The 23,602-nt window shown below is 45.6% G+C and overlaps 1 protein-coding gene across 1 annotated transcript in view; it reads left to right on the top strand.

The window, feature by feature from the left end:
* The window catches only part of STYXL2 (serine/threonine/tyrosine interacting like 2), a 34,453-nt gene extending 25,519 nt beyond the window's left edge, over positions 1 to 8,934 (top strand). The window contains exon 6 of the mRNA XM_004269710.3: positions 5,586 to 8,934. Coding sequence (XP_004269758.1) covers positions 5,586 to 8,404 — 2,819 coding nt within the window. The 3' untranslated portion in view covers positions 8,405 to 8,934. The remainder of the gene's footprint in view (positions 1 to 5,585) is intronic.
* Positions 8,935 to 23,602: the final 14,668 nt, after the last annotated feature.

Here is a 23,602-nt window from a genome sequence, read left to right as displayed (position 1 = left end):
GTGAGGCGGTCTGTCTGCTCCAGGCTGCTGGAATTCCACAGGGGGAGGAAGGACAAAAGGAATGTTATGAAAACCTCCAGGTTATCTGCTGTCCGGAGGTCATCTGTCTTAAGACAGTTGTTGTCTCATTCTAGTACAAGGGGAAAGGAATGGACCATCATTCATCCAATAAGTAATTATTAAGGGCCCAACATGTGCCAGGTGCTATTCTAGGCATTGTGGTGAAAGATACAGATAAAGCTTCTGGCCTTTGATACTTACATTGTAGTGAAGGCAGAAAAAATTAGAAAGAAAAGAGAAAGAAAAAGAAAAATGTCAGATACTGATCAGTGTGAGGCAGAGATGAGAACTGGAATGATATGTTGGAGTGTCTGGCTAGCTCCCTCAGGTAGATAGCTAGCGGGAAGCAGCCGCATAGCACAGGGAGATCAGCTCGGGGCTTTGTGACCGCCTGGAGGGGTGGGATAGGGAGGGTGGGAGGGAGGGAGATGCAAGAGGGAGGAGAGATGGGAACATATGCATATGTATAACTGATTCACTTTGTTATACAGCAGAAACTAACACACCATTGTAAAGCAATTATACTCCAATAAAGATGTAAATAAATAAATAAATAAACAGAAGAAAAAAAAAAAAGAGTGGTTGAGAAGGCCTCTCGGAGAAGGGGGCATTTAAGCTGAGTGATAAGAACGAACTAGCCATGGAAAAATTGGAAGAACATTCCTGGCCAAGGGACGTGCCAGTGCAAAATTCCTAAGGTGGAATAAGCTTGGTGTATTCAGGAATCACAAGGCGAGTGTGGGTTAGCCTGGTAGATAAGTGTGGCAGGGGTCCATCGTGCAGGAAGTTGAGGACCAAGGTAAGGGAGTTGAAAGGCACCTTGATCTGATCTGCATTATGGAAAACTCACTCCCTGGGCTTTGAAGACAAGACCGGGTGGGAGGGGAGGGGAGAGTGGGAGTGAGGAGAGCAGTGCTGAGGCTGTCACTGTAGTCTAAGTGGGATGATAGGAGACTATCTAGAGAGTTGATGGGACATCCATCTCAATGAGGATCTCAATGAGGAGAGGCTGAAACCAATGCAGTGAGAGCGGGTGGGAGTTCAGGATCTGCTGCCCAAAAACCCATGCTTCAGTCCAGGATTTCCTATGTTCTCTCTATACAAGGAACCGCCGTTTCCTTATCTATAGAGCAAATAGATCTAATTTTCCTAAAATTGCTGTGAGGATTAAAATTGTAGAAATGCATATAAGGGCTTACTTCGCATAGAACTGGGCAAATAATAAATGTTTAAAAAGTTACAGGGCTTCCCTGGTGGCACAGTGGTTGAGAGTCCGCCTGCCGATGCAGGGGACACGGGTTCGTGCCCCGGTCCGGGAAGATATCACATGCCGCGGAGCGGCTGGGTCCGTGAGCCATGGCCGCTGAGCCTGCGCGTCCGGAGCCTGTGCTCCGCAACGGGAGAGACCACAACAGTGAGAGGCCCGCGTACCGCAAAAAAAAAGTTACAGCCGTTACTATAATGAATGTTACTAACTATTCCTGCGAAGGACATTTCCTATCATCACCAATGGCCAGGAAGGGTAATTTTTAATGGATACATATATATATAGAGAGAGAGAGAGAGAGAAAAAAAAAAAGAGGGAGAGAGAGAGACAGAGAGGGGAAATATTTTTATATATGTATACATTTTAATTAAATTATAATTTATAAATGTTATGTATATAATAATTATATATCTATATAAAATGATTTTCTCCCCTTTTCAATGCTTAAAAAACCTACTTTTAAGAACGTATTTCATCTGACAAAAGTGGACTTGGGCGTGTCTGCCAAGGGTCTGTGGGAGACGGGATTTCTTCCGCTGCTTTGCCGGGTGCTGACGGCCACTTCTCGGCCGAACGAGGGAAGCCATAGCCGCGGCAACCTGCCGGCGGGGCTCGAGCAGCATCCCGGGCGAGTGAGGCGGCTCGCAGAGCCGAAACGCATCCCCAGAAGCGGGCGAAGCTGCCCGGAGGGTGGCGACGTGGCAGGGAGGCGGCGGGCTGGGCGTCCAAGAACTGCGAGGCCGGAGCAGGCAAATGTCCTGTCTCGGGGAGAGGGAGACGGCAGCACTCCCTCCAGGGCAGGTTCTCCCCGCGACCCAAAGCGGTGCCGCAGGGCCTGCGGGCGAGCGCAGCAGCTCTGCCGGGTCGATCGGGTGGTCCCCATCACCTGCCCGGCCGGTGCGTCCTGCAGACCATCTCCTCTCCCCTTGCTGCTATCAGCTGCCTTCAGGCTCACCCTCCCTAGTCTCCGCACCCCTGCGAGGCAGGGAAAGGACGGCAAATCCTTTACAGAGGTTGTAGCCTTTGTGGGCACTTCCTACCCCGGGGCAGACAGCTGTCACCATCCGTGGAATTAACCTCCTGAGCCTTAGTTTCTGTGGTTTTTCTCCACTCTAGGATGCTTCCGAGTCAGTTCTTAACAAGGAGGAAGGCAAAACATACCCCTGGCTCTGAGCATTTTACATAATAATCACAATGACCCCTTGGGAAGGTATTTACATTTTGCAAATTGGGAAATCCCGCGCATCAGGTTAAGTGATGGCCACCATGAAATAATTAAGATTCCTCTGATCGCCAGTAAGTAGAAAGCATCTGAAACTACTTAACAAAATGCAACAAAAGCATTAATTACAGCAATACAAGGAGAAATCCAAAGACAGGAAGGTGGCCCCAGGATGGTCTGGAACAAGGACTGGACAGCCTCAGGACTCTTGGTTCCATCACTGCTTTCTACCTCAGAGAGCATGGCCCACCACAGGCCTGACAATAACCGCTAACTTCCTGCCTCAGTTCCATTTCCACGTTCCCTGGAGAGAAAATTTGTGTGTCAGACTCTGGTCCTTTGTCTACCCTAAATTCTATCCACAGTGGCAAGGGGGGTGGCTTCTGGGCAAGTACTTCTCATTTTCCTGGGGTGCAGAGAGGGGGAAAGTTCTGAGGAAAAGCAGAATTATGAATTGGGAGGATACAAAACAAATGCCTGCCATATAAAGGCATACTGAGAGTGTGAGAGAACTGGAACCCAGCCTTACTCAAGTCCAGGGCTCTCTCCACTAGCTGTACTCTTCAAATCTTTAAGCACATCTAGACAGACCACCCCCACCCCCCACGTTCCCCCCGCCATCAGCCCTGCTGCTAATCAAGATGGCAACTGCAAATTAGAAAAAAGACCACCTTCCTCAAGCCATTTTACTGCTGGGGAGTTTTCATCATAACCAAACAAATCAACTTTGACTTCAAAGTTAAAGGCATCCCCTCGAGTTGTGTCAAGCATAAGCTATACATTAGGGTGGCCTTGTGCCTAACAGAGAAAATAAAAAAATCCTTTCGTTGCTCTGGGTGCATTGGGTGGGGCCCCAAGTCTGACCCACCCAGCTCTCCCCTGTCCCTCAGGCTGCCCCTGACATTCTTCAGAGGAATACCAGGTGTAAGGAACATAGCACGGAAAAGCATGGCACCCCAACCTGGCCTCCACCAGACTGAGTCTAATTGTATTTGATGCCCTTATGAGGAAGCCTAGCTGCCTGTGTCCTGAAGTGAGCTGGCCTAGTAACCACCTCCAGAAGAAGTGAATGAGACCTTGGTACTAATTGTAGTAAATTGTGACCTGGTCGGCCAGTTAAAAGGGGATCCTTGCTGAGGGACAGCTGAGCCCTGAGCTGGAGGAGGGAGGGGATAAGACATTGAATCTGTAGATGCTCTTTTAGTGGCTTTGATTCTGCTTGCTTACCTCCCCCTAGTGGCTGCTGGCCCTTGGCATTAAGGCCTTTCAGCATTATTGGACCTCAGGGCCCTCAAGTCTTGCCTTGGTCTCTGGCCTTCTATGTGACAAAGACATGGTCTTAACTGGTACTAAGATATAATGATAGAAGTCACCCCCAGCCCATATTGTAAAATAGGACTCTTAACTGATTTAACAAATATCCCCGAAGACTGTTGACAAATAGATTGATGACACCCTGGAGGGAGATCTCTAGCGGTCCCAGTGTGCATTTTAAACAGTCATAGAATGAAGGCATGTTTGTCATGTTTATGAAGGATGCAAAGCAGAGGGGGAGGCTGGGGAATAACTGATCTATTGAATGGTAGAATTGAGACTGGCAAAAGCTTCTGTTAGCCTATAAGAACAGGCTGTAACTACCAAAAACATCAATAGGAATTTTAGAGTTATCTTTATGTTTTAAGAATGCTACAAGATAAGAGAGACATGGCTTGATAGCAGTTTTTTTAGAAGGCTTTATAGGTTTCAATTGATAAAAAAGATAATTTGAGTTCACTGTGTGATATATCCACCCACATTGCAAGCTCAGATGGCATCAGTGAAGACCCAGTGCCCAGAAAAAGAGTGGCGAGGGGCCCACTCTACTCTGTATGGGTCAGTCCAAACCTGAACTATCTTGCTCCGTACTGACACAACTTCCTTAGGAATAAAACTGATAAATTCAAGTTTGACCTAAAGAGAGTGGCAAGTATAGTAATGGAACATGAAAAAATGTTTGACTAATGATTGAAAGACCTAGAATAGCGAGGAAAAGAAAAAAGAAAAAGAAAAAGACAAAACTCTAGTGAAGAATATGATCGTGATTTTCTTAAAGATTTTTGTATTGAGCTTCCCTGGTGGCGCAGCGGTTGAGAGTCCGCCTGCCGATGCAGGGGACATGGGTTCGTGCCCCGGTCTGGGAAGATCCCACATAACGCAGAGCGGCTGGGCCCGTGAGCCATGGCCACTGAGCCTGCGCGTCCGGAGCCTGTGCTCCACAACGGGAGAGGCCACAGCAGTGAGAGGCCCGCATACCGCAAAAAAAAAAAAAAAAAAATTTGTATTAAAGATCTGATTCATACAGATATATTTATTATTTACCTTTGTATGTCAAAGCAGGAACACTGGGTGCCTGTTACAGGAAGTTATCCTTTGCCCTAACATGTGAAAGAATTTTCAAAAAATTAGAATGACATAAATATGGAATGAGAGGGGTGTGTGTGTGTGTGTGTGTGTGTGTGTGTGTGTCTGTCTGTCTGTCTATCTGTCTAAGATACTGAGCTCTCTGTCACTGGAAGCGTCTGGCAGAGTCTGGATGATGGGTTATCCAGCATCAAGGAAGTTGTAAAAGGAATTCTCAAGGGACTTGTGGTCCTTTCCAACACTGAGATTCTACTTCTCTATGATTCATTCATCTTAGGCTCATTCCTTTTCTTCTCTATTCTTTTATTTTTCCTCCTTCTGATGCTCAGTCTGGTGGAGAGAAAGTGTACTCCAGTGTTTCAAAAATGGGGACAGTGGTTAGTTCCTTTTTTCCCCACCCACTCCCCACTCCCTGCTGTGTTCAGAAAATGCGGAAAATGTTTCCTCAAGCGCAGGGCAGTGTCAGTGCTCTGTGTGACATCTGTAATATGGGGACAATGATTCCTGTGCCTCATGGGACTTAAGCATGGATGAATATGAGATGCCAAGGAAACATATTAAATCCAGCACATCAAAACAGCTCTGAAAAAAAATACAAGTGCCGTTACATCACTATCTCTTGTGTTTTCTTCTCAGGGAAAGTCCTGGTCAGCAGTGAAATGGGCATCAGCCGCTCAGCAGTGCTGGTGGTCGCCTACCTGATGATCTTCCACAATAGGACCATCCTGGAGGCCTTGATGACCGTGCGCAAGAGGCGGGCCATCTACCCCAACGACGGCTTCCTGAAGCAGCTCCGGGAGCTCAACGAGAAGCTGATGGAGGAGAGAGAGGAGGACTTCGGCAGGGAGGGTGGAGAAGAGGAGGCGGAGGAGGGCGAGGACGCAGGGAGCACGGTTGGGGCCAGAGTGCACGCCCTCACCGTGGAAGAGGAGGATGACGCCACCAGTCACCTGAGTAGCTCCTCCTTGGGGGAGGCCAGCCGAGCCTCCAAGCCCCTCACCCTCATCGATGAAGAAGAGGAGGAGAAACTCTACGAGGCATGGAAGAAGGGGCAGGGTCTCCCCACAGGCAAGGTCCCCCAGGGCGGGGACGACAGGCGCTCAGCCTCCTCTGGCCAGAGTGAGCAGGAGCCCGAGAATGAGGATGTGGAGAGAATTGTCCGGGAGTGGCAGAGCCGAAATGAGAGGTACCAGGCAGAGGGGCACCGGAAGTGGAGTAGGGAGGAGGAAGAGGAGGAGGAGGGTGACGACGGCTCCTTTGTGAGCAGAAGACGGAGGCACGCGACGAGTGAGAGCAGCACCTCCGACAGTGTGAGCAGCCACGACATCCGGGTCCTGAAGCAGCAGCTGGAGATGAGCCTGAACCGAGGCGGGAGACGCCGCTCTGACTCGGTGTCCACGGAGAGCACCTGGGACACGTGGAACCAGAGGCTACTGGAGATCGAGAAGGAGGCTTTGCGGAGGTACCACTCCAGGAGCAAGAGAGAGGAAGGAGACGCCAGCTCGGAGGTGGGGAGCAGGGCGCGGGAGGATGACGAGGAGAGTGTGTCCTCTGAGGCCAGCTCCTTCTATAACTTCTGCCACAGGAACAAGGACAAGCTCACTGCCCTGGAAAGGTGGAAGATCAAGAGAATCCAATTTGGATTTCACAAGAAAGACTCGGAGGCAGGAGACGGCAGCAGTGAGCAACGTGCAGAGGAGGCCGAGGGGGAGAAGAAGAACCTCTCTGACGTCAGCCTATCCGCCTACCAGGCCTGGAAGCTGAAGCACCAGAAGGTGGGCAGTGAGAACAAGGAGGAGGTGCTGGAGCTCAGCAAGGGAGAAGACTCGGCCTTGGCCAAGAAGAGGCAACGGAGGCTGGAGCTGCTGGAGAGGAGCAGGCAGACACTGGAGGAGAGCCAGTCCATGGGAAGCTGGGAGGCAGATAGCTCAGCTGCCAGCGGAAGCATCCCCCTGTCTGCATTCTGGTCCGCAGCCCCCTCAGTCAGTGCTGGTGGGGACACAGGGTCGGTGCTCAGTGCCCAAAGCCACAGCTCCCATCCCTGTCAGGCCCTAAGCAATGCAGGGGGGTGCTCGGCCTCCGCCCCCACCACACCTCTACCTAACCTGCCAGTGGGGCCCGGAGACACCATTTCCATTGCCAGCATTCAGAACTGGATTGTCAACGTAGTCAGCGAAACTCTCACCCAGAAGCAAAATGAAGGGCTGCTGTTGTCCCGCTCACCATCTGTTGCAAGCATGAAGGTGGCACCAGCAGCCAGCTGCCTGGGGGATGACCAAGTCTCCATGCTTAGTGGCCAGAGCAACTCCTCCCTGGGCGGCTGCCTGCTCCCTCAAAGCCAGGCAAGACCCAGCTCCGACACGCAGTCCATGCTGTCCACCCACATCACGAGGAGCTCAAGAGCTGAAGGTACTGGGAGCAAAGTGAGGGGGACCAGCAAGCCCATCTGTAGCCTCTTTGCTGACAGTGTTGACCTAAAGGAGCTTGGCCGGAAGGAGAAGGAGATGCAAACAGAGCTGAGGGAGAAGATGTCTGAGTACAAAATGGAGAAGCTGGCCTCTGACAACAAACGCAGCTCCCTTTTCAAGAAGAAGAAGGTCAAGGAAGATGAGGATGATGACGTGGGTGATAGGGATGAGGACACTGACAGTGCCATAGGGAGCTTCCGGTATTCTTCCCGCAGTGATTCCCAGAAACCCGAAACAGACACCTCCTCCTCCCTGGCTGTCTCTGATAGTTATGGAAGTGGCAGCAGAGCTGGAAAAGAGATGGAGAGCAGTATTAATAAGTGGCTCAGTGGCCTCAGGACAGAGGAAAAGTCTCCTCCCCAAAGTGATTGGTCTGGAACCTCCAGGGGGAAGTGTACCAGATCTTCCCTGCTCTGGGAGACGGAGTCTAAGTCCTCCAGTTACAAGTTCTCCAAATCCCGGTCAGAGGAGCAGGACACCTCCTCCTACCATGAGGCCAATGGCAACTCTGTAAGAAGCACTTCACGGTTCTCTGCTTCCTCCACCAGGGAGGGCAGAGAGATGCACACGTTCTCCAGGTCCATGTTCAGTGAGACCTCAAGCTCCCGAGAGGAAAGCCCAGAGCCCTACTTTTTCCGCCGGACCCCTGAGCCCTCTGAAGGGGAAGAGTCCCCAGAACCACGGCGTCCGAATTGGGCCAGACCCAGGGACTGGGAAGATGTGGAAGAGTCATCCAAGTCAGATTTTTCTGAATTTGGAGCCAAGAGGAAATTCACCCAGAGCTTCATGAGGTCTGAAGAGGAGGGAGAGAAGGAGAGGATGGAAAAGAGAGAGGAAGGGAGGTTTGCTTCAGGGCGGCGGTCCCAGTATCGGAGAAGCACTGACAGGGAGGAGGAGGAAGAAATGGACGATGAAGCCATCATTGCTGCCTGGAGACGCCGGCAAGAAGAAACCAGGACTAAGCTGCAGAGAAGGAGGGAGGATTAAGCTGGGCAAAGTGGATCTGGGAGAGACTGAGAACACAGGGAGAGGCCATACGGCTTAGCACAGGGCTCAGGGCATACATTGCCACAGCCCATCAAGGGACAAGGTTGTGGAGAGGATCATATGGAGGGGCAGAAGTGAAATGAGAGGTACCAGGCAGAAGGGCACTGGATGTGGTGTAGGGAGGAAGCAGAGAAGGAGGAGAAGAGACATAAATGTAAGGTCCAAATGAGGGACAAGCTGACACCATTTCTGTTGCCCAGTGTCCTCTAAGCTTTGGTGCTTTACTTATATATTTGATTTTGTTCATCACAGACTAGAAAGATGAGCTTGCAAAGGCACTGTAGTTTGTTGGAGACTCCAGCTTACATCTAGGGAGGCTGTGAATACATGACATGGTTCTATATGTAGAGGTTCTATTATGAGGCCCAGGAAACCTATCCTGTGGCAAGTCTCACCTCTCCCAGCAATGCTGAGTTCCGGTTGTTTCTTTTCAATGTTTTGGATCTCCATTAAATTGATATGTTGTCAAATATTTCTTCTTCATTCTGGTCACTTTTAGCTCTTTGGATATTAGCAGAAACCCAATTTAAAAGACAGATGTGTTACCATGAGCCAGCCTCACCTTGTGCTGCAAAAGCTGTGTCTCCAGAAAATACCGTTATCACCTAATTATGAAAAATAATAACCAAGTATTTAGTTTAGGATACAGTGCAGTGGGAAGACACTAGGGGGACCCTTGAGAGTAACAGAGGGAACTCGAGAAAGAGAGAACAGGTGAGAGTGGCAAGCTAAAGGTAGAGAGTCCCTCTGGAATGGCAGGAAAAAAAAGCAAACCATGAGGGAGACAAGAAAAGAAGCCCAGTACAGGGAGATGGAGATGTATGTTTAAGAAATCTTGTGGTCATCCTTGCTCTTCATTCTTTGGAGGATCATTGGACAATGCAGTGGGCAGTCAACTTGATCCTTCCCTGCACTCTGGATGGGCTAAGGTGGTGAGATTTCCTTACCTTTTGTTCTCAAGTGTTTCCATCCCTCCAAACACAGGTTGAATTGCTGAAGCAAGAGGCATATTTTGGGCACCTACCTCAAACACTGATGGACTCATTTCTATAGTTCCTTTCAAGCTGCAGCATCTTGCAGGATGCGAAAACAGGCACATGCCATGCAGGGGTCCAAGACGTCTTGATCAGTCAAAAAATCTAATTCATGAGACAAAGTTGGAAGGGCAGGAGATAAGGAGGAATCCACCAATGGGATGAATTGTATGTGATCACTAAAACCTTAGTTTCATGGGACATGGAGATGATGCATCCTTTCTATGTGGATTAGTTAACATACACATTGCAATGAGCACAAGGATACCAAGACAAAAGGAGCAGACTTGAGCTCAAACCCAGACCTGAACATTAGCTGCTGTCCAAGTAACTGAATTAATTTGCTCACCTTCCCTCTAACACTTCAGCCTGAAGTTCAGTTGCTGATGGAACTCATCTCCCCTGCACTGGCTGAGGCCTTTAAAAAAAACACTGCTTTAAGTGTTTAAGGCCTTTAAGGCTGAGGCCTTAAAAAAAACACTGCTCAGCCTTTGTCCCATTTGCCCCTTTGCTTCTTCCTTTGCTCATTTTACTTTAGTCAGCCTTAGTCCCTAGTTTCCATGCTCAACAAGTCATTCTCATCATTCAAGATGGCGCTATGCTCATAGGCCCACTGCAAAAAGGCTGGTTGTGGCCTGTTTTATCTTCTGGGTGAGCTCAAGTCTTCCTCTCTCATTTCATCCCTACAGGGAAGTTTCTGATACAGGCACAGACAATCACTTGAGCATCTATTCTAGAAGGTTGATCTTCTGGAGAGAGGATTGAGAATATCCCTGGGACAACAGCTCTCTTTTTCTTTTCCTGATTTTCTTACCTTGAATTATCTTGCAATTTGACCATCAATATTTAGAGAGCCAAGTTCAGGGACCAAATTAACTGACAGGCCAGCTGAGCAGCTGCCCCCAGTGCCCATACATAAGGATCCAATTAACACAGCTCTCTACATATGTCTTTTTTTCTAACCTAACTGGAAAATAAATAAATTAATCTGAATCATGTCAAGAAATTTAAAAAAAATTCCTAGTCAATCCTAACTAATAGCCCACTGAATGGAAGTTGAACAAACATGTGAAGCATCTTGGTTTGAAGAGTCACCCTGTTGTTCTCCAGAGCTGAATTTGAGCCTGGTGGAAACAGACCAAGGAGACCACCTAGTCTGCTTTTACTTGAGTTCATAGGCTAGAAGGGCAACACTTGGTCCACATGGTCCATATGTGGACTAGCTCAAAGAAGGAAACCCAAGAGGGGTCAGGGTCAAGACCTAGAGAAAGGCTTTTGCTTACTGTGTCTCCAAGGATAGCTCCTTCGGGATCCTGTGCTCAGGGAGGTGTCTGCCTGAGAGTTCAGGATTCTGAATTCAGCGTATTCCTGGAGTCCAGACTACATCTTGGTAAACCACATCAGTGGAAATTTTATATGAGTTATAATGAGCTTGAAGGAATATCTGGGATTTGAAGTATTAAGATCCCAACTATGACTTCTGAATTAGACCTAACCTAGCATGATAGGTTGCACTTCAGCCTTCTAGTCTCTGAATGACATTAAAAGGTAGGCATTGTGTCAGTAAAGATCTCAGTAGATGATACCCAAAGTGGTAACTGACAAGAGTTCAATGGAGGAACTATTTACAGAGGCATGGGCAGGGTTAAGGGATCAAAAAGGAACAGCAAAGCACCCAGGTACTAGAATAGTGTGATATTGATACCACTCTAGGACTGAGGGGGCAAAGTGACGGAGCTGTTTGTAGAGCCCAGCAAGAGCCATAACCATGGGAGGAGGGCCACCTGGCAACCTGGCAGGGGAGTGAGGAGAATGAATACCACGACCTCTCTCTCCTCCTAAATATTGATCTCACGCTAGTAACTTTCATTGGCCAAACCTAACTGGAATCCAGCGGGTGGGAGAGCCCAGTAGTCTGGGGAACAAAAAGTGGATTGGGAGGGGCAAAGAGAGAATTACCAGCACAGAGGTTAATACATTTAAATGGAAAGGCCATCTCAGTAGAGCCTTTCCAATGATGTTTTAAATGACTGGGAACAATGTGCACTGAACACAAGATCCACTCTTAAGAATTAATTAACGACTGGAATGTGGTTTTAGCTATGCAAAACCAACTAATAGAGTCAGTGATTTTGTTTTACAGGAAAGAAAAAGAGGAGACAGGTCTGAATCAATGGCCTGCATCTACCTCTGAGTTATATGAAAAGCTCACTAAGAGACTTCCATGACAGGGGCAGAATAGTGTACAGAAAGGGGCCCCACAAGAGTGGAAATCCTGCACAGGATGCGGAGGTAGGTAGTAAGAGAGAGAGAACACATTTTTTTTAACCTCCAAGGTGAGGCCCTAGAGGGGAAATGAAGTCATGGAGTCTGTGAAAAAAAATAAGGTGGATCCAAAGCACCCCCGCAGGAAGCAGGAGACACACCCAGAGTAGGTAATTCAGAAAGGAATCTTGTAAAGGAGCCATTTACAGAGGTGTGGGCAGGATGGAGAGGTATAGTGTGCACCCCAGGGTTAGGGGTTAGATCCCTGGGCCTAAAGAGGCAAGAGCTGTTACTAGACCCCTAGAGACAGAGGGGCCTGTGCAGAGGGGTCAGTCTCACAAAAGCTGAGACCTTTGGTCTAGGGAGCCAGGCTGACAGGACCCCATAGGAAAGGAGCCAGAGAACTTCAGCCTCCAGCCTCCTGCCGCCACCCGGCCGTCCCCAAAAACAACCCAGAGGGAGGGGAGCTGGTGCCTGCAATCCATGTAGGTCACAGAGGAGGGTGGGGAAGGATGGACCATGGATCTGACATGGCAGACAGAAGATACGCAATAACGGGCAAAATTTCAAGCCAGGGCACCAGTTATCCTGTGGTATATTGTTGACACTGGGTTACAAAGACTCTGCTTTTAGTGATTGGAATATTACCAGAAGAGGGCATGTGAATTTCTCTGGACTCCCTGAAACCTTTATCCCTGGTGTTATTAACCAATGACAGTGAAATAACTTCTTGCCACAACCTGCCTAAAACATGCCAAACAGAGTTGCCTTTGTGAGAAGAATCTTGAATACACATTTCTACCTACTCTTAGGATCATCTACTCCTATGAGCTCTGGTTCAGGGCTCATGTTTTAAAGCACTATTTTCTGTGTCAGCTCCTGCCGCTATGCAGTACGCCTGCCATCTCTTTCAGGTGCCAACCAGAAATCAACTCCCCATCCCCGCCACACACACACTCACGAGGAAATTTCATGTAAAATCTGTATTTTAAGTCACACCATCCCGCCCAAACACCTGCCAAATTAGTATAAATACATCCATGTGCACGTGAAGGTAATCAGTTTTATTTTTATAGCTTCCAAACACCACCACTGTCATTTTTGGACATCGTGGCCCCAGCTAGCATCTGTGAGCATCTGTGCACGCAGATCAGCTGCTGCAGCAGCTGAGCCTCCCCACCGCCAGCCATTCAGTCACCTGGATCCTGGGTGGATGTGGCGTCTCAGAGCGGGTGGCAGATCCACTTGGTTCAGCTCCACGTGTCTCTAAGTTCCTGGAGGCAGAAGCTGGATTCAGCTTTGGTGGCAACTCTGACAAGTGGCCGCAACCAATAATTCAATTCAATTTGGCTCAGTTTGGTAAACATTTCTTGAAAGCCAGTCTTGTACCAACACTGCCCCAGGGCACTATGCTATTGAGAGCATGCTACCTGAAGTAATGGAAGATAGAGACTATCTCAAGTAAGAGAGGGTCCTAAGTCCCTCATGAGAAAGGATTTTTGAAAAATTGCCCAGGTTAGACAACTATCAAGGCACCTGGGTCCAAGCTTAGTAGCCTGCCAGGTATATCGGAAGAACACCAACCACTGAATCTTGAAAGCTCACAGCCAGCTTTGACACCTCCTTTCCCTCATCCCTCACCTGAGCCAGGTGATTCTGCTTTTTGCATTTGCTTTCTTCATTCCGTTATCACCACCACCTTTCCAAACCAGGACTCTTATTCAGCACCTGGCGATTGCAGCCTCATTTCCTCTCCATCTAGTCTAGAACCCAATTAATCTTCAGGTTCACAGTTCTGGTTCTTTATATTCTTCTGCTTAAAAATTTTAATGGCTCCCTATTGCCTATGAAATGAAGCTAAAATTTCTTCCCTTGATATTCAAGGGCCGCCTTCCCCTCCACTTCCAGCCCTATCCATCATTCCCTTCATGTACCACACCTTCCACCTCTGTGGGAAGAGCACTCCATTTCGTACATTCCTCTGTGCCCTTTCTCAGGCTTTCCCCTCTGCCTCGGGCTCCCCCACTGCCCTCTCCATGCTTAGACAACCCACCCTCCGAGGTTCTCCTCTATCAAACCTCTTTTAGCCACTCTGGACGCATGAGTTTCTTCCTCCTCTGTAATCACACAGCATTTTGTTTGCAACTGTCTTTGGCACTTACCACAGTCTGCCTTTTATTATAGGAATTTGGTACATAAGGTTAAGAATGTCAGGGCTTCCCCTGGTGGCGCAGTGGTTGAGAGTCCGCCTGCCGATGCAGGGGACACGGGCTCGTGGCCCGGTCCGGGAAGATCCTACATGCCGCGGAGCGGCTGGGCCCATGAGCCATGGCCGCTGAGCCTGCGCGTCCGGAGCCTGTGCTCCGCAACGGGAGAGGCTGCGTCAGTGAGAGGCCCGTGTACCGCACCAAAAAAAAAAAAAGTCTACCTTTTAGGATTATTGTGGAGTTATAATTACATATTATTTTAATATGTTTAGGCAGTTCACGGCATCCAGTAGAATTTAATAAGTAAATTGTAATTTGATATATGTAAGTCTACAATAACACGTTATTATTGTTATAGTTATTATTATAACAGACACAATGTGGTAAAATGCTTAAGAACACAGCTTTGGAATCTAATTGAAAAATAACCAACTTATTAAATTTTTACCATATTCCAGGCGCTATGCTAAGAGCTTCAGACATAGATTATCTACTTTATTTTCTTCAAATTTTTAACCTTATTTACTTCATTATTTTAAACATATGATGTGCTAAACACTATGCTAGCCACTGGGAATTCAGCAGAAGTCAAGACAGATGAGAATTTGCCCTCAAGGAGCTAATAATTTTATTGCGGGAGATAGATGGTAAAAAAAGGAATTTAGAATATTTAGAATATTACTTACATATTTATTTTGCTTATATGTCAGTCTCTCCCTACTAGAGTGTAAGCTCCATGGGGTAGTTGTTCCCTGTTGTATCCCCAGCACTAGAAGCCAAGCCTAGGAGAAAGGGGACTCTCAACAAACATTTATTGTGGCTAAAAACAATAGTGCTCTGAAAGATGGAGGTGGGGAGCAGGGTGTTACTTCAGATGGGGTGATTAGGGAAACATCTCTCTGATGTTTCAAAGAAACTGTTAGGGACACTGAGGCTTAGAGAGGTGAAATAATAAATTAGCCAAGGCCACATGGTTACTCTATGCCAAAGACAAAATTCAAATTAAGACAGTCTGATTTCAGAGCCCACACACCTTGAAGGGTGGGTGACATCTGCAAAGTACTCAGGACAGTGCCTAGTGCATAATAATTGCTCAATAAACATCTTTTACATCTTCTACTGGATTGTTAGTCTTGAAATCAATTTTGTTTTAAAAGCATGGAATTAGTGATTGGCTAGTGAATTAATGATTCAGCATGGATCATTTTTGGGACCCAGAGAGTCAGTTTGTTTCTGTTTACTGATACTTTACCTTTTTCTTTCCTCTTTTTTTCCCCTCTAATGAGTGGGCAAGATGCTTAGCGGGTGATGGGAGAGAGAATGTCACGGGATACTGAGGGTTGGAGGGAATTCCAGGTGTCTGTGGGAAGCACAGCAGTTCAGCCAGCTGCTTGGGAGAGCAACCCCTCTTCACCAACATTGACTGCTGGACCGGAGTTGCTGGAAGCATTTCTCTCCAAGCTGCAGTAACTCTGCAGGTGCTTCAGCAGAGCCCAGTTTTGACAAATGTCCATGCTTTCCAAGGCAGAGCAGGGACTACTTGGGAGGAGGGGCTGGGAGGGGAAACGAAAGCCATCAGAGTAATAACTGCTCCTGGCCTCCGCTCTGTGCCAGCTGCCACCAGCCTGCTCTGTCCCCGTTCACATGGGGCTGCTAAGAGCTGTTTGGAGAGAAGCAGGCATTCCTCAAAGGAACACAGAACAAGGAAGGCCCCTGTAACAGGCAAAAGGGCAGACAGCAGGCATGACTCACTGCCATTTGCTGGACGTTGAGACCCTGTGGCTTAAATGGATCATTGCCTTATTAGCATATCTCAAACTAGAAGACCGTGCAAACAAGCGCTCCAACAGGAAGCAACGCAATGGCTTCCTGCTCCCACTCCAGTGGTCCCGGAGAGCACAGACCAAGAGAGGCCCCAGAGTTCTGTTGCTCTTCCTTACGGAATCCCATTTGGAAAGCCTGCTGACCACCTCTCAGCCACATTCCATTTAGCCTGCTGGCAGATGTAACAATTCTGCAAAGCCAGTGTTAATATCCCCATTTTACAGATAGGAAAAGTCAGACTGAGAGGGATTAAGTGATGTGCTCAGAATCACAATGTAAGTAGGGAAGCAGGGATTTGAACCTAGATATGTCTGATCTTAAAGCTACTTTTTTCTACCACACCATTTTGCTTTTAAAAAGATCTATGCCCAGGGAGGGATTAAACCCGCAATTGCAGAGAAATCTGACTGCAGGCTGCTGACAGATTGGCCATCCAGAAGATGCAGTCCCTGAACAAAGCCCATGCTCGGGCTGGCCTTCCTCCATCCTGCGTGTTAGCTGTCTCACTAATAATCAGTCCAGTGCGAAAGAGTGCCAGGAAGATGACAAGCCCAGAACCCCCAGGGACCACTCTTAAATAGGAGCTTTACTTAAAGGATGGGATGTTCAAAGAGGCTGAGATTTCCACACGCACTCTCTTCCGACTCCTGGGAGAGAAGCTTTCATTCCAGGGAGTCACAATATCTGTGCGTCTTTCAGACAGCTTTCTCTTTTTAAAGCTGCACAGCACAGGCAGTTGTGGAGCTCTTGATTTATTACAAAGGCTGCTGGGGGAGATGACAGAGAGCTGGAGTGTGTGTGTGTGAGAGGGAGGCAGAGACAGAGGGAAAGAGAGACAGAGGCAGAGAAACAGAGACAGAGATATTAGGCAAATCACTCATCCTCACGGTCCCTCAAACAGAAGAAACATGCTCCCTCTTTGATAGCAGTGGAGTCAAGATGAATAAGGATTTCAGTTATTGAAACTGAGTTCCCCTAAAACCACGTTCCTCGGCTGAGTTTATGATTCCAACACCTGTTCCCCTCCAGATTGAAGATTACCAGAAAAGGGAGGATTGAAACTGAGCAGGACCCTGAGGATACAAAGCCTTTCCGTGTCCCCGGTTTCTTGTTTGTAGGAAAAAGTCTTCAGCCTCCTAGACCTTCTCTGAATTCCAAAGGGCAGATTCAGACAGTTACTAATTAGGAAAGGGAGGGAATGCAGAAACAAAGGAGCATTCAGGAAACAACAGTGCAGCACAGAGCAGGGTCCTGGTTCCTCTTGAAGGGGTATATGTAACAATATATCTCTGGGTTCTTCTACTGGAACTAAGGCTACCCACCCAGGTGGAGGATGGTAACTTCAGGCTGAGCACAAGTACTTGGACCCCCAGATTGGTTGGGGTCAGATGGCTGATGATTGAGATTTGACCCTGTTACCTCACCACCAACCAATCAGAGGAAGGTCACACACCCTGCAGTCTTTCTCCCCCAAATGTTGCCTATAAAAACTCTTCCCTGAAAACCATCAGGAATTTTGGGCTTTTTGAGCAGGGGCTGCCCATTCTTCTTGCTTGACCCTTGCAATAAATCTTTCTCTGCTCCAAACTCCGATGTTTCAGTTTGTTTGGCCTCACTGTGCGTGAGGCACCCAAACTTGGGATCAACAATATGACCAAAATTCAGCCAAAGAGGTTTAATACTAGACCTATTCAGTAGACAAACATTATATTTATTAATCAACAATAATTGGGACCTGCTATAAAAGATCTCCCTTGTTGGTTTCATTCATTCATTCCTTCTTTCATTCAACAAGCATATATGGAGTTCTTACTAGGGGACAAGAATTGTTCTGGGTGCTGGAAATGCAAAGATGCATGAAACACGATGTCTTTCTCTGAAGAGTTTGAATACAGTCTAGCAGATTGTTTAACAAAAGGCACTTAGAGCCCAGAGGCTACTTTGGCTTGAAATCCCAGCGTTAGACTCTTTCCTTTGAATTAAAGCACCAGCTACAGTTAAAATGTCTGTGAATTAGGGGTAACTCAGTGGCATGGACTAGCTAGTGTCCCTTTGAAGTGAGACAGACACTAAGAAAGTTTTGATGGAGGAATATCAAAAGGTCCAGGAGCCTATAAATTGTGTCAGTAGAAAAACAAGGGCAACATGAGGCCTTTTGCAAATCAAGAAGAGGACCTCCTTTCTGCCTTTCTTCTCCGTTGTTTTACGCCTCTTAAGATACACACATCTCTGCACACGCTGCAGTGAATTACAAGATGGAGCACAGCTCACTTTCGACCTACTGGCACTCCACTACAAAAACATTTTCCTTTTTTTAAAAGTCTGTGTGTTTCAGCAGTTCAGCCGAGCCAATCAAGGCTTTTTATTTGATGATGAAAATTGTGGAATTTTAGGTCATAATGTTTCCTGGACACAAAAATATTTTTTCCAGTATGATTGCAAACTGGATGATTTTTTAAATTGGGTTTACTATTATAAAATATTTTTACCGCCCCATATCAGTAAACAATATAAACTAGGCACTGTAAACCTGGCCTTGTAGGCCTGACCCTCAATGAAATCTCAGCTTTTTTTTTTTTTTAAGAGTCTACAGTCTTTTTTTTATTGGGGTATATTTGATTTACAATGCTGTGTTAGTTTCAGGTGTACAGCAAAGTGAATCAGTTATACATATACATATATCCACTCTTTTTTTTTTTTTGGATTCTTTTCCCATTTAGGCCATCATAGAGTATTGAATAGAGTTCCCTGTGCTATACAGCAGGTTCTTATTAATTATCTTTTTTTTTTTTTTTTTTTCGGTACGTGGGCCTCTCACTGTTGTGGCCTCTCCCATTGTGGAACACAGGCTCCGGACGCGCAGGCTCAGCGGCCATGGCTCACGGGCCCAGCCGCTCCGCGGCATGTGGGATCTTCCCAGACCGGGGCACGAACCCGTGTCCCCTGCATCGGCAGGCGGACTCTCAACCACTGCACCACCAGGGAAGTCCTAATTATCTATTTTATATATAGTAGTGTGCATATGTCAATCCCTATCTCCCAATTTATCCCTCCTCCCCTTATCCCTTAGTAATCATAGTTTGTTTTCTACATCTGTGACTCCACTTCTGTTTTGTAAATAAGTTCATTTGTACCCTTTTTCTTTTTAGATTCCACATATAAGCGATATCATATGATATTTGTATTTCTGTGTCTGACTTACTTCATTCAGTATGACAATCTCTAGGCCCATCCATGTTGCTGCAAATGGCATTATTTTGTTCTTTTTTATGGCTGAGTAATATTCCATAGTATATATGTACCATGTCCTCTTTATCCATTCCTCTGTTGATGGACATTTAGAGTGCTTCCATGTCCTGGCTATTGTAACTAGTGCTGCAGTGAACACTGGAGTACATGTATGTTTTCGAATTATGGTTTTCTCTGGATATATGCCCAGGAGAGGGATTGCTGGGTCATATGGTAGTTCTATTTTTAGTTTTTTAAGGAACCTCCATACTGTTCTCCATAGTGGCTGTACCAATTCACATTCCCACCAATAGTGTAGGGGGGTTCGAAATCTCAGCTTTAAGACTGAGTTCTGTCCAACTTTCCTGTACACTTGAAACCAACACAACATTGTAAATTAACTATACAAAAAAAGCTGAGTTCTGTCCAGATGAATGCCATACGACTGTGACTGGGTTGGCCACCAGATTCCCACAATACCCCCAAGTGTGTCCAACATGCCTGGCAAAGCCAGCAGTTCTTACCATGGAAACATGTGAACAGATCAATTTAATTCCATGGAAACATTCAAAATATCCTTCCCTTCAGCCCAGAAAATGCCATTTCATTAACTTGTGCATCTATCTACATAAGATGACTGTCGTGCTGTGTTTATTTCATTATGATGAAGTTAAGAAACGATCAAGAAAATTTTAGAATAAAAATGGCATCAGACATTACACTTTTATCTTTTTTGTTGTTAAATAAAATTATGTTTCCCCAAGTCTGAAGTTTTAAGTCAATTTTCAGAAATTTCCTCCTAGACTTCCCCAAGGACTTAGCTGTATTGGTTGTACCCCAAACTCTCCCCCCATATTACCACAAAATCTCCCAACTCATCTTTGAGATGACTCCATCCAGGTTTTCAGGACTCACTGAGAACTTTATGTAAACTACAGCCAGTATATCTCAGCTTGTGTGACTCCACAGAAGCTCAGTGATGAAGCAACAGCCAAAGATAGGCATTTTAATCACCATTTTACAGATGGAAAAACAGCTGTAGGAGTTAAATAAATCCCTCAAGGTCAGTCAACTAGGAAAGACAGAGTAGAGGACCTATCTTATAACCCTAACCCTGGATCCCGTGATTTCTCTCCTGTGCACCTTGATAGATTTTTGTTCTAGACCCAAAGCAAGATGTGAAGGCATTTCAAATTTTTGATAAAAAGTAATAATAAAATGTGTCTATTACAACGTCGTAGACTTTTTTTAACGTTAGGTGTCAGCAATATGCCCTTCCACATTTTTTTACTTCCATACCAACTCTCTAGCCACTAGGAACTTTCTAGAAAATTATCAATTTCCTTGGGGTGATTTTTAAAATTTCCTCATTAGATAAAATTCTGGTTTTCCTCAAGAGTATCTTTAAAATTTCTAGACAATACATTTTTTTCCCCAAGCCTTTTTCTGGGGTGGTGATATCTTTTGGCCACATTCTGAGTGTGTACTTTAATATGGAAGAGTTTAACTCAAGATTCCCATAAACAAGTAAATGTCCATTTGATTAGATATTGCTACAACACATGGTCACTCAGTGGGCTAGCCCCATGATTAGTCTTAAGCTAAAGTGTTCTGTTATTTTCTCCAATAAAGAACTGGATGCCTCTTTAAAGCACTTGATCATTTCTGTTTATCGAAGTCTGTTTTGCTCCTCTATATGGTGTTGTGCGTTGGTCTCAGAATGTTACCAATAATGTTCAGTGCCACCATTGGTGGAGTGTCTACAGGACCTATACCAGACATTTTTTATAAATTCTTTTACTCATATTCACATCAATCCTATGAGGTAGATAATCGACACCCCTTTTACAGATGAAGTAGATTTAGAGAAATTCAGTTACTTGCCTAAGCTCACACATCTAGATTGCCAAAACTGGCCTTAAAACACATTTCTGCTTGACTCTTAAGCCAACACTGTCTCCCACACTTTACTTGACTTCCCAATTACAAAATGCTCTAACAGGTATGGCATAGGATTTTGGAAGCCCAACGGCTGTTCTGATTCTCCTGATTTATTTTATCTATCATTTCCAGACCTCCAAATCAAAGATGGATATCATAACAAACCCTGGGCAGATAATTTTTAATTGAATGGTCTATATATTGATGTTTCCTCAGTTGGATGTCCTGATCATGTCTGGAGTTATTTTCTATGTTTGTTCCTTTTTCCTCTGGGGAGATATATTTGATCTGAGAGCATCTGTTATTTTCTGGAACAATTTTCTCATTTGGCTTTGAGTTTGCTGTAGGTATCCAATGTGCTTCCTCAGATTTGTTGGTTCACACCACAAACATTATTAAGACCTACTGCTTGAGAATATTCGGGTAAAGAGAGAATGGCCTTTGTTAGTAATGCCACTATCAGCTTTCTTAATTAAGTTGCTGATACGTTATGTTCTAGATACTCTGAAAAAGACAGAAGAGAAATGGAGCCCCTGTTAATGCCGTTCTGAAGCAGAAATACCCTCTTCACAGTGCCAATAAAAGAGATCTGCATCTATTACAGACAATCAGTATTTCCACTATGGAATTATGGGGAGCTACAGGACATTGGTGAGTTTAGTGACTTTGGCAGACTTCTGCTGTCACTAGAGTAGAGGCACTGTTTAAAGGGGGGTTAATTGCTCTGGTCTGAAAGAAACATTGAGAATCATAGGAAACTCCTCCATGTCAAAAGTGTTTTCTGTAAGACATACAGTTTCCAGATTGGAAAAGACAAAACTATACTCATTGATCGATTAGAGAATAAATTAAAGAATTAAAAGAGTAGATAATGAAGCGTAAACTTGAGTGACACAGACCTTTATACTTTTTTCAACAACATTATTGAGGTTTTTTCCCTTCATAACCAAAAAAGGAAAAAAGAAAAAAGAAAATTTCAGTGAAGCAAATCTGTAACATACAGAAAAACATACATAAAAAATCATACCACCTGGAGATAATCACTCTTTTGATATTTTTCTATACATGTATGAATATGTACTTTATATATTTGAGATCACATTATACAGACTACTTTTAAACTTAATTTTCACTTAATAGTTTTCCCATATAAGACCTTTCTGATAACTTTATAGTATTTCTATCTTTGGTCTGGGACTCATTTCACCAATTTCTATCGTTGATTAGTTAGTTATGTTTTCTGGCTTTTCCTATTATAAACGACATTGAAATGAATCACCTTATACACACCTGGTTGTGTATCTATCTAGTTGTTTCTTTAGAATAAATTCCTATGAAGCTACTACCTCAATGCATACATACCTAAAAAGCAAAACCCAAAACCTCTTTGTAATATATTGCCAAGTTGCCTTCTAGAAAATTTGTATTAATTCAGTATCAGCAACAGTACCTAGCTCTCACACTCCCACCTATGCTTGGTATTATCAAATACACGCACTTTTGCCAATAAAATAATTTGAACGCTAATTATAGCTAACATTAACAAATGCTTCCTGCTGCCACGTGCTGGGCTAATGCCTTACTAAGAGCTCGTGTGAGTCTGCCATGTTTAGGTCCTCCATCAGCCCAACCAAGTGAGACCAACCTTCTAGTCCCAGGCTACGCTTTATCCACTGCTCTTAAAGAGACTGGAGGGGCTTCCCTGGTGGCGCAGTGGTTGAGAGTCCGCCTGCCGATGCAGGGGACGCGGGTTCGTGCTCCAGTCCGGGAAGATCGCACATGCCGCGGAGCGGCTGGGCCCGTGAGCCATGGCCGCTGAGCCTGCGCGTCCAGAGCCTGTGCTCCGCAACGGGAGAGACCACAACAGTGAGAGGCCCGCGTACCGCAAAAAAAAAAAAAAAAAAAAAAAGACTGGAAACTAAAACCCCAACACCTTTGATTCCCTCTTTCATCTGATAATGCTCACGAGTCAGCCACTCTGGCCACCGGTTCTCTGCGCATTATCCCCAGGATGTTCTGTACTTCCTGGCTATACCTGCATACCCTCCTTTTGCAGGAACAGCTTACAGCTTACACACCCTTACAGATCCACCCTCTTCTCTGGGTGCTGCCATCCTTGCCTAGCCTTAAAAGAAACCTTCATTCAGGACACGGCTTCAGTGGCAGCCCTCTCAAGCAGTGACTATTTATTCCTTTACTCATCACATACCTCAGGGCCGCATGTCCTATTTGCTAGAAGAAACAGCTGAGGGTGGTTGCCCAGAGAAGGCAGAAATCCACAGTAAGGAGAGCAGAGGCAGGTGGCTGCTGATTTTTGTTATTATCTTTATTGTTTTGTTTAACTTGAAAAATGACATACATGTAAAACAACACACATGCATTAGTCTGATAAAAAATAAAAATTAAATTTCAAAGAATAAAGTATAGAAAGTATCAGTAACTTGCCCAAAATCACATAATAAAATGTTATCTCATTGTTTTGCTTTATTTTTATTATTACTGCTGAATTTGACTTTTTTTCGGTATGTTTTTACCGACTGTTGGTATTGTCATAGTTTATAAATTGCATCACTCATCTCTTTATTTTGGGATGTTTATCTTTTGACTAATTTATATACACTCTTTAGTTATTATGCACT

This window comes from Orcinus orca, chromosome 1 (genome assembly GCF_937001465.1).
Source record: "Orcinus orca chromosome 1, mOrcOrc1.1, whole genome shotgun sequence".
Classification (NCBI taxonomy): Eukaryota; Metazoa; Chordata; class Mammalia; order Artiodactyla; family Delphinidae; genus Orcinus; species Orcinus orca.
The sequence above is the reverse complement of the archived record's forward strand: the minus strand, read 5'-3'. Positions and strand labels throughout refer to the sequence as shown.